The sequence below is a fragment of the Gymnoscopelus microlampas genome (genome assembly GCF_963454915.1).
Source record: "Gymnoscopelus microlampas genome assembly, chromosome: 18".
Classification (NCBI taxonomy): domain Eukaryota; kingdom Metazoa; phylum Chordata; class Actinopteri; order Myctophiformes; family Myctophidae; genus Gymnoscopelus; species Gymnoscopelus microlampas.
In genome coordinates, this window is record NC_139955.1 from 35,195,327 (window position 1) to 35,207,706 (window position 12,380).

Genomic DNA, 12,380 nt, shown 5'->3' on the forward strand with positions numbered 1-12,380 from the left:
GAGCTGGTTCAGGTTAATTGATGACTGCAGAGGCTTTGCTGAGCATGATTCAGCGCTGTGTTGTAGGTTAAGTCCTCTCTGGGTCGTATTCACATTCCATTCCTCTTCCGAGGGGGCAGAGATGCACCCTTTCATTCATTCTCCCCTCGATCTAGGGCTGGGCGATACGACTTCACATCAATGACGATTATTTCAAACTTTTGCCTCGACTACGACGATTAATGAATGTTTATTTATATTCTCTTTTTTAAGTGAAAACACTTGTAGATCAGCTATTTTCAAAAAAATGTGTACACCACCATTGTACAACAAAGTATAACAGAGGGTTACATAAGGGAAAAGGGTCAAAACCACTGGCTGACCACTGTAAGTAGTTAATCAGAGTAATGGATTTAGTGGATTATAAACAATCCATTAGAATTGTTTTGTGTCGATTTGTTGATATATGAGAAAAAAAGTTAAAATGTAAAATAAAAAAACCTTGCTTCTCGATTATTCAGTCTGTTATTAGTTCTAAATATCTGTTTCGATATATTTTCGGTTAATTGTCCAGCCCTAGCTCATTCTCATCTCGACCACAGGGAGGGAGCACCAAGGCCGATGGAGGGGGAGTGTGTGCGTGCGCGTGACGTGCATGTGCTTGTGTGACTAAATTCAACTAACACCGTGCACAATTTCCATTTGGAGACATTGGCGGGAGTGGCTGGCATATGTTTGATTGTGTTGTAGGCTACACACCAATGTGCGCAGTAATATTGTTGTTAATCTAATTCTGAGAGTGAAACAAGTGTCCATTTGGGTCTATTTTAATAATCTCAGAGTTAATTAACACTGAGGATTTATTGTGCATTCTAGATTTGTTTCGTTGTTCTATTCATCAAGTAACTTCCTTCCTGGAGTAGTAAATCCTATCGGCTCGTTGGTGTTCAAAGCGTACCAACAGAACTGCTTTTCTCCATACAGAAATAGACTGTGTGTACACAGTACTGTATAGAGTGAATAACCCATCTGTACAGAGAAAATAACCGTAGTTCTCCTTACTTCATCTTTTAGCAGATTCAAGACTGAACAAAATACATTACTTTGAAATGATATGTTAACAGTACCACACCCTCCCAGGTCCATTTTTACACTCGGAGTTGACCACATGAACCCTAGTGCCCCTATTCTGGGCATTTCATGATAGGCGACCCTTTGGCGAAAATAGGCAGACATTTGGCAACAATGGCATATCTACAAGCTCACTATGCATCCCAATGCAGCACGTTGTAGATCGGCTATTTTAGGTGAAGAGATTTGGTGTAAAGGGAAAAAAGGAGGATCCCTGGGGGACCTCGCTCAACAAATCACGGTTAAAAAAGTGGTTGCATAAACAATGCTGTTCGCTTGAAAAAATATATATTCAAAGATTTGCAAAAATGTTTACAACCTTTCAAAAATAGCAGATCTACAAGCTCATAGCACGGCACCAAGTGTCGCACTATGAGCTTGTAGATCTGCTATTTTTTACAATAACCAAAGTATAGAATATGGATAAAGGGGTTAAAATGATTGTGACGCTTTATTAACTAATTTTGTTGGGGACCCCCTGGTACACCCCCCAAGGAACCCCTGGGGGTCCCCGGACCCCACTTTGAGAACCAATGGTCTAACCCCTCTGTCACCTTGTGTCCCCCTCCCCACAGAGCCCCAGCTGAAGGGGATCGTGACAAAGCTGTACAGTCGACAGGGCTTCCACCTGCAGCTGCAAGCAGATGGAACCATCGACGGCACGAAGGAGGAGGACAGTGGTTACAGTTAAGTGTCAACTTCCTATTTCCATTTCTACTCTGTTATCATTAGGGTTGTCCGATATTGGCTTTTTTACCGATAACCGATATACCGATATTGTCCAACTCTTAATTACCGATACCGATATCAACCGATACCGATATATGCGGGGATTATTGTGATTAGGGTAAGCTCAAATTTCATATCACACACACCATATACAGTAAGAACTCCTGTAACTTATTTATAAAGCCAAAAAAAAATAAAAAAATCAAAAACCGATACCGATATTTTCCCGATATCAATTTTTATGCTAATATCGGCCGATAATATCGGGAGGCCGATAATATCGGACATCCCTAGTTATCATCATGTGGTGCGTATAGGGCGAAGTACCTAGAGTACCCAAGTCCTGATGTCACTCTCACTACCCCTGGGTCACTGCGTTATTCTTTTGTATTGGATTTCCCATAGGGAAATCTTAGATCGCGTCATATAAGAACTGTGTTCCAAAAATAAACAAACCACTGCGCGATTTTTGTCAGGCTTGTGACTCTGTGTCGTTTATGATATTGAGTTACATTCGATAGCGTCTGTGTTAGGAGAAAAAATCAATATCTTTGCATAAATTTGTACTTTTTTACCGTCAGTTGATGCTTCACATCCATATGAGTAAAATCGCCAGGGTGATTTGTTGGAACACAGTTCTTGTATGACTCGATCTAAGATTCCCCTTTGGGATTTCCAATCAAAAAAATGATGCTTTGACCCGGGGGGATAGCGGCCTCCAGCGGCAGTGATGTCAGACTTCGGTGCTCTATTGTTACACACATAATTGCGATTACACCAAGCTTTAGGATATGAGATATGACAAATAACTTCAATATACAAGGAAATGCCTTGACATGTTTAATAACTTAATACTTTCAAAATGTAAAAAAAAGTGGAAGTGGAAGTGGAAACAGCCGATCTACAAGCTAACAATGTGTCATGATGAGCTTGTAGATGGTCTATTTCCGCTATTTTTGGAAAATGTTTGAACATGATGTATGAACATTTTTCATCATGGAAATGATTATGATGATTATTACGATTATGCAAAAATAATTGCGATTATGCAAAAATAATTGCGAGTGTCTCAAATAATTGTGATCAGGCGATTATGTAATAATTGTGACAGGCCTAGTGGTTCCCCCGGGTGTCCAGGGGGAATTCCCCCTCCCTGTGGATGTCTCCAATGCACTGCTATGCGTACCGTAGAACTATATACAGAAGAACGTTTAACCCTAATCGCTGCCGTTTCCATGCTGTGCAAACGGCAAATATATCACCAGCATCCTGCCTACCATTTATCTCCCTCCAGTGACATTAGCAGTGAGTACTGTAAACATGCTGCCCTGCACACTTTCTCTGTTCTTGCAGAAGCGTATACAATATGGGTACATAATGTAGATTCAAAGCTCAGTTTTGAATCTACCCCTTGATCAGTGGACTAAAAGAAAATATGTTTTTGCAGGGACAAAATGGACTTTAAATTAGGTTTAATCGCTGCCTGAACAAGGCTGTAAATTGGCTTTTTAAAATCTCCTACATACGCACGACTTTGATGAGAGCCGGCCGCATCCGATCCTCTGGAGTATTGATGCCTCCCTATCATTACCATTACACCCACCAGCCTTTGTTTTCCAATGGACAGATTAAACACGAGATCAATACAAGAGCTTACAGCACGCACTCGCTTTTCTCATGAAAACAACAACAATGCAGCAAAAGTAAAAGCGTTGGTAATTAGAGGGACAAATGGCAGACTTGAACCAGCTTTGTACCGTGTGTGCATGTGTGTTTTGCTTTTTGTGTTTTGTGTCAAGTGTCCACAGCATTTCACTTTGCCAGCCCAAAGCTGCTGTCAAGAAAAGGAAAAGCGTGTCAAACTAGGGCAGGTCTGATTGCACACCTGCTGCCCCAACACCAGCATTGAATTAGTACCTCTATATAAAATTAAGTCACTTAACCCATTAAGGCCTGAGGCCGTTTCTGCAAATGTCTTCTAAATCCTAACAGTTTTCTGTAACACTTACGTTGCTATAATATAAGTGGTTCTCAAACGTTTTCATGTCAAGGACCCCCAAAATGATATGTATTTGGCCTTGCATCTTCGATATCGGCACCAGCTCTGTGCAGGCCGCATGTCGATATGGAAGTACAACACGCTGTAATTGATTGGTCGATTGGTGATGGTTCCTTTCCCCCATCAAAGTGATGACAAAGTGAAGGGCTTCACTTCATTGAAAAGCATATGCTTGCAACTTAGACATTAAGATGGACAGCTGAGGGAAAACATATTGTTGCTGTCGGGCAGAAACCCTTGTCTCCTTTTGCTTCTAAAATAATAGATTAAGGCCCTACTTTATACACCAGTGGTTCTCAAAGTGGGGTACGGGGACCACCAGGGGTCCTTGAAGGGGTTCCAGCGGGTCCCCAGCAAAATGTGTTAATATAGCATCAACATTAGTTTAACCACTTTATCTCTATATCGGCTATTTGACAATAACAGATCTACAAACTTACAAACCTAATAATAATAATAATAATAATAATTGTGAGCTTGTAGATCTGCTATTTTCAGATGAGGTTCCGCAACCAAGTACATACCGCTAATCAATTTGGGACACGAAAATGTTTGAGAACCACTGGCCCTCCACCACACTGCACACAGTGACCACTCCCCAGCAGGTCTGCGCTGAGCCACTTTTCCTGCGTTACATAACAGCTGGCCTGATTTACCCACAACAACACTTTTGATTCTGAAGAGAGAATTAAAGTGAGCGGCTGAAGAGAGGAAGAGGAGAAAGAGTGAAGCTCCTTTGCACCGCTCCAAAAATAGCGTTGTTAGGCGCCGGTTGCACTGGTCTCCATGGTGATGGCAGCGCAGTCCTCTCGGAGCCTATGGTGTCTTGTGGTGGTGGGAGAGGACCTACTCTAACACACACACACACACACGCACACGCACACGCACACGCACACGCACACACACACATACGCACAATGTCACTATTATATCATTGTATTTATATAAATAGCCGTTATATCCAATCTCTGATGTGTCTAAAATGGCAGAGTTTGGCTGAAGTTTGATCTTTCCGCAGACAGATTTTCATCAGAAAGGCAAATTAAATCTCAAATGCAGTGTTTCTCCACAATTCCATACTTCATACAACCCCAGGATTGTGAACCCCATGAACTCCTGTCCCATTCTGTTATGGCACTGGAAAGAACGTCAGCAGTGTCAAGAAATAGACGCTGAGATGAGATAAGTCACATACAGTGTACTGTACATTTATATACACTAGGCAATTTTAATAAAGGATGTGCCATGAGTCATACATGTGCCATAAGTCACATCTAATGCTTTACAGTAGATCATGAATGTAAATTAACCTTCCGTACTTAAATATGTCCCTGAAAGGGGCTTTAAACTCTAGCCAAAAGAATATCTAGGTGATGTTTGAAATGGATGATAATATTACTGTAGACCTTTGGTTGAACTGCTGATATTTCAGACACTAAATTGCAAGTAACTTTATTCCTGGGATAGAAAATCTAACGTACAGATATCGACAAAATCAAATATCACAATATCGGTTTTGTGACTATGGTATTGTATTTTGAAGAAAATCAAAAATGATTCAATGATTAAAACCAGGAAAGGACAATACTTATAGTAAGTCATTATGCTATCTAAAACCCCAGACGATATCTAGACTCGTATTACAATATCGATATAATATCTGCAGTATATATTGCCAATCCCTAACATGAATATCATGGAATGGAAGCAGGTGACAGTCATAGAAACTGAAGAGTATAGAACAGACATTTCTATTCATATCAACGCAGTGCTTCTGTGTGAAACGGAATACAAAGTAATAAATCAACGAGGGTCTCCATGACGGTTCATTCCATTCAGTGTCATTTTATAGGTGTCACAGGGTCCCCCTGCAAAGTAGGGGGCTGTGAACACAGAAGTATAGGCTATCTATGCTACGTTGTTGGTGATCGTCTCCCTGCGTCACCACCACTTCGCTCAGCACCAATTTAATTAGTTTTTACGGCGTGGCTCTGCAGGAGTCTAGGTCTGTGTGTCCAGAGCTAATCTCAAAAACTGCTCTACCGATCAGTGCCACAGTTCTTGTGTACACTGCCAGTAGGCCACAGAACGACCTCCTAATTATTTCTCACGTTTCATACTGAAATATTTAACTTTAATTTCATAATGGGAGTCAATGGGGCTCTGTTTGGCCTTAAACCTTACTCAAAGTTTGTCATGTATATGTTGTAGATGTCCCGCGGGTGGTCGAGTCAGGATTTCAGGGGCAATTATGCGGGCTGCGGGTGAGCGGGTCAGCCGCTCTCACATGCAAAAAAAAATAAAAAATCACATGCTCTTGTTTTGTCTTTATTCCTAATAAGATAAGAATAATAACAATAAAACAGTTTGAATACACTTGGGGTGTATACTTGGAAGATTATTTTCTAACCTTGATTTTACAGAATTATAGGTACGACCCGCGGGGCTCAACCGCGGGGCGGGTTGAGCCATAGATTTATATATGGGTTCGCGGGGCGGGTTGAGGCGGGTTTGGTTCCGGGGCGGGGCGGGTCATGAAAAAACCCGACCCGCACATCACTACTAGCCACACTAAGTCAAGAGAACTCGCTTTAATTCCATGCCATTCCCATGTGGATCCCGAGATTCACATGTTTAGATTTTTCTTTCACTATAATGGTTGGGCGGAAATGAAAGTGGGGATTCAACACCCTTTAAGAAAGAGCTGCTGTTTACTGATCAGCAATTAAAATCATGTTATGGGGATGCTTTTGTCGGTGTGCTCTAAAAACACAGGGAGACGTGTCTCCTTGGTGGATAACAAATCCGTTGGCAATAAATGTTTGGAACGAGAATGTCGATTGTGTCCTCAAGGCGCCTTTACATTTATCATGGCCCTGGAATTGGCTGTGACCTCGGGGCTTCCACTGGGAACCCAGACAGAGACGAGACAGTGAGCAGTCATCGAAACTGTCTTCGGGTCCCCTTCAGGTGGCTCGTCTGAGTCCCGCTGACCTCTTCTGTGGCAGGAAATGTCTGTGAGTGGGCGTCCTCATTCTTGTCAGTAGTGTGCTCAGGTTTGTTTTCTGGGAAGCCAGCGAGTGATTTAGTTTCTCTGCTTGAAAATCCTACGGAAATGAGCTGTGAGCATTTGTGTGTCGTGGTGGCGATCTGGGCCGTGCATGAGGAAAGCTCAGAGAGGTGGCGTGTGAGTGGAGTGCAATTATAATGGGAAAGTCCCCAATGATGCAGTGTGGTGCTTATTAGAAGGGGGTAAATTAACCAAATGCAAATATGAAAACGTCCCTTAATAAAAATGTCCTCCATTCAAGATCAGGCTGTGCCTCCCGACGATCACTTTTCACACAGGAGAATAAAAGTTCAAGTAGTATTCAGACATATTAAAAAAACGGGGTTCAGACTCATGAGAGTACCTTTTTATTTCAAAAGAAAGGGAACCCAACATGCTGCATGCTGGGCCTTTATCAAAATAGGTTGATGGTTCAGTTATGTTAAGTTGACTTCTAGGCAAATAGTTTTATGTACAGTATGTGTCAGTTACCTGTACTTCAACCATACAAATAATTACCACAAACATGACACAAAATGGTCCCTCAGTCAGTCAGCTAGTCAGTTTTATCCAATACATCAAATGTATCCTTAATCGTATAAAGAAAACTGTTATGAATTTGTTTTGTTTTTAACTCGAAAAATGTTTCTTCAATTGGAATGACTTAATTTGTATCATATGACATGGTCATGCAGCGAAGTACAGAATAGACTTAAGCCTGACAATGCAGCGAATGTGAATGTAGTTGGATCTGTTGGAGAGCAAGCAGCAGCTGTGGATGAGGGTGAGGGGCTCCCGAGAGTAAGATTTACTGAAGAAGCCTGGCACAGTCCTTATGTGGCATTAGTGGAGCGAGAGAGACGGAGAGAGAGACACTGAATAACAGAAACTTGACGAGATGGTGGTTGAGGGTGTATATCTGAGATTTTATGCCTTGCTGCTGAACTAGAAATGCACTGGATAGTGCCGTTTCCCATATCAAGCCCAATGAAATATGCATTCATATCCATGTTGTTTACAACATGGATATGATTTTCTCTCTCCCATCAGGGAGAGATAAATATCTTAGCTGCAGACTGTGACTGCCTCTACTGTATAGTGCACTTGTATGAGAGGAGCCGGTGGATGGGGATGTACTTGGTGGTTAACCAGAGGATCTGCAGTAGAGCTGTGTGGACAAGCTCTGACTCACATATCACTGCATGTGGAAGAGAGGAAGCCCTTCAGTCCTTGGCAAACTTCCAAATGTTCAGGTGTGTGAGTGTGTCTCTGTGCGTGGACATGTTTGTCCTTCTCAAGTGCTTGTGTGCACCTACTCCAACACGCACACGTACTCCAACACGCACACGCACTCGCATGCCCATGCACAGACATGAATGTGTACAGTACATTCACTAAAACAAGTCATCAGCTGAGTTGCTGTAGTTGTGACTGTTAATGCATTAATGCATGTCCAGTCTCACGTAGCAAGACAATCTTCACCTGCTGATACATCTGGTAACATCTAAATCCAATGAATGGGCTTAAACTGTGTGGTGACAATTTGGAAATGTAAACAATAATAGCAATGCAGCACCAATGCAAAGACTTTAGGGCAGTCCTTCATATTGGGATGGTATCGGGATTGGTTTTCAAAGCAGTAGTTGTTGTATGGTATGTTAGCGCTGGGATCGCTGGTATTTCGTTAATTAGTTTACATACCAGAGACCAGCTCTGTCAAGAGGGGAATGAAGTTGACCTTTAGCTGTGATAATACAGTTACAGTCTGCAATATGTTATGCCCTTATTTGGGATTTCTAACTCAAATAACCCATTTATGATTGAAATGGGTATTAAAAAAAAGAGTGCATGCTTGTTGACAGGGCCTGTGCAACATTACCTCACTGCTGTTTCTGAACAGATCATCCTGATATCTTGTCCTATCCAATTACTACTACACCATTGATGTCTAATATTACCATTAAAACCTTTATTTCCACATACAGTATGAAACAATAGTATGGTATTAATAATGTATTTGTTATTTTTAAACCAGTCCCATACTCTCTATAAACCAAAACAATGTTCTCTAATTCTTAAAAAACATACACTTATTGTTTATTTGGTTCATTTGTCCTTCTGGAAACACCAAGAGTGTGCCACTGTGTTTTTGCAACTGTACTGTACCGTACTGTACTGTACTGTATCACTGTGTTGGGGTTTGGGTTGGATAATAGAGTTCTCATTACCAACCAAGGAACCACTCCTTCATCCAGACACAAATAGAGAACGCAATAAAACAACTGCCAACCACACTATGCTCGGTGCAAAATCCTGGTTTATAATTTAACTCTGATTTATATTAGCACTCTGGATTTCATAGTGTGCTTGTTGTCAAGCTTGTTCTGTCTGTCTTGCGGAATTACAGTTCCACTCTTTTTGCTTCCCATTCCTTCCCTATTTCTCCTTATTCTCTTCTCTGTCTCTCTTAGATCAAAAGAATTCAAAGAGGCAAAGATTTTATTTTGCAGAAGCTCATAAAGTATGTGTGCAGATAAATGTTGTTGACGCAGATTCTGCCAGACTGTGCTAACAATAATATAATACAAGGTAATACAACTTAAGTAATACAAGTAAGGTACTAAATAAAAGTTAAAAAGTGTAGAGCATTTAAGTAAAATAGATTAGTGTGCAAAAAACTGCATAGAAACTGGATCAATACACAAGACATTGGTGTAGTGTAGAATGATCATAGACTATAATGAAAATATATGTATGTTGCACTGCAGCCTGAAAAGAAAATATACAGAGTATAAAATATACAGACATGAATACTTTAGCAAACAAAGTGTACATTCATGTAGTGTAGGATGTCCAAAGTAAAAAGCTGTCACAATGATAAGAATCAACTTTATTGTCACATCACAGGTTTACAGGTGTAAAGAATGAGTGAAATTATTTTTTCGTGCAAGCTCCATTACTTGTAGTTTTCAGAAAAGGTAGGAAGTATAGAGAGGAAAGAGCAAGGAGATAAGGCACAAACCAAAGATATTATGTATGCTGTATAATATATAGTACGTACAGCATAAATAGAAGCAGGTACATAAGGTTAGATTGCAGCAATAAGGTGAAGTTAAAATTAGCAGCAGGTGCAGTAAATAAGATGCTGCACTAGAACAGTAACAGATAAAATATGGCACACAGGCACACATTCTGAGCTACATAATATACAATCCAAAAAATACAATTTGTGCAAAGAGATGTGCCTAAAGATCATCCGAATAAATACTGTGTGTGCTCTATGGTGAGCGGGTATGTGCAGACTAAAGACAGTTGGGTTCTTAGTCAGAGCTCTGAAAGCTCAGAACAAGTGGTTGCTATGTGGAAGCGCAGGCATTTGCCTGACCGAAGCGGCACAAACTGTCCATTGCTGGGGTTTTGCGAATCCTGCATAATCCTTGTACTGTTTATTATGTGTTTTAGGTTTCGTTGGCACTTTTTCTTAATGCTCCTAATGTTTTGTGTAAAGCACTTTCAATTGCCTTATGGTTGAAATGTGCTAAACTTGCTTTACCTTGAAGTCCCCGTGGTGCGCTTGGACGACCCACACCACCCTCTGCAGAGCTCGCTGGTACCGAGAGGAGCTGTTTCCTTAACAAACAGTGATAGCCCCAGTTAGAGTACTTTGAGTTGTAGGAGAGTACAAGGATTTCACGACCTTCTGGGAGACTTCGAATTTCCTCAGCTGTCTGAGGTGGCACTCTCGATCGCTTTCACCTTATCTCCCTTCCTTCCTTTCCTTGTCGTCTGCTTTGGTCTCCGTCTCTCTCTCCCTCTACGTCTCTCTCTCTCCTTTGACAGTGAGACCTGGTATTTATAGGTAAGACTGTCAGAGTTATGGCTTGTGCAGTGACAGCGATACAAAGTTGTCTTAGTGGATTTGTCATGCAGGCCATCACTGGGTAGTGTACAGCGTCTGTTTAAATCACTAACCACTACCTCGCCATTTAACAGGGCGAGATGGAGGTAACACAGTGCAGCTGTCAGTTGCGAGGCAGGATATTCTCCGCCATTTGGAGTTGGAAATGGATAAATAGTACTATTAATAATTCTCTACATACTAGGCTGCTATCTGTTGGGAACGATGCCCGTTGGGGGAACGATGCCTGTTGGGAAAGCATGCCCCTCAGGTTAAGCAATACTTGTTGTACAACATTGTCAGAGTACTTAGTGCAGTACTCATTATCATCATCAGTACTTGGAGACCATTCCATGAAGTATATGACGTCATATTGATGACATCAGGGTTCTTCCTATAGTATGGGCATAAAACGGACAAAGACAGATGGACTGATGAGTTTTATGTATATCTCGATTTTTTGGACAACCGATGAGCTGACAGACTTTGTACTTGGCTCATCACTCCCTGAGGTCTTCAGCAATACACTCGTCAAGTTTGAAGTCGATAGTTTGGACAGTTCTCGAGATTATGTGGGACACACACACACACACACACACACACACACACACACACACACACACACACACACACACACACACACACACACACACACACACACACACACACACAATTCAATTCACAATTCAACACACACACACACACACACACATTTATTGATAGATTTCTGTCATTTGATTCCTATTTCCCCCGATGCAGATAAAACGAACAGCATTTTTCATATGAAATGTAATAATAACGCATCAATATCAAATGCTTTTCTAGGTACTCAGAGACACTTTACCAAATAAAACAAACTTTATCAAAGCAAATGAATCAAATAAATAGGTGACCCAAAAAGGTGAAAACAATGGAAGCGTGATTAGGTGGAGAACGCAAGTCTGAAGAAGTGGGGTTTGAGGCCAGTTTTAAAAAGAAGAGTTGATGTGGGTAACTTTGGAGTGAGTTCCATAGAGAGGGGGAAGCAACTGAGAAAGCCCTATCACTCCAGGTTCGCTGCTTGGTCCTGGGGATTCCTTTTTAAAAGTTAAGACATTTAAAGCAATACACAACTGCACATGACGTCATTGAATCTGGACTTTTATAGATTTTTTAGAAAGTTTACTTTTTGTCCCCGCCAGAGGTGGAGAGTATGTTTTCGCCTCCGTCCTTCCGTGTGTCCGCCAAGCTAACGTTGGTCAAGCTTCACGTGACACGTGACAATATGTTGAAAGGGTGTGCTTTGATTGGCTAGCGAGACGCATGACGAAATAGAAACCTATAAATAGGTCACTTCAAAAAATCACTTATATTTTTTGAAGTGAGCTTCCATCAGCCAAGCTAACATTGGTCAAGTGACACGTGACAATATGTAATATAAATAGGTAAGACAGGATTAATCAGGAACAGTACTGGCGGAGACCTGTGCTCCGAGGAGCACATTTTCTAGTTTTGTTTTCATTTCAGACAGGCAGGTGGTGAGGGTGGAGTGGGTG

The 12,380-nt window shown here is 41.3% G+C and overlaps 1 protein-coding gene across 5 annotated transcripts in view; it reads left to right on the top strand.

The window, feature by feature from the left end:
- Positions 1-12,380, top strand: part of fgf13a (fibroblast growth factor 13a) — a 131,951-nt gene that overhangs the window by 98,918 nt on the left and 20,653 nt on the right. For all 5 annotated transcript variants that reach the window (XM_084086078.1, XM_084086076.1, XM_084086079.1 and 2 more), the window contains one exon: positions 1,686-1,796. In XM_084086078.1, the coding sequence (XP_083942204.1) occupies positions 1,686-1,796 (111 nt within the window). The remainder of the gene's footprint in view (positions 1-1,685; positions 1,797-12,380) is intronic.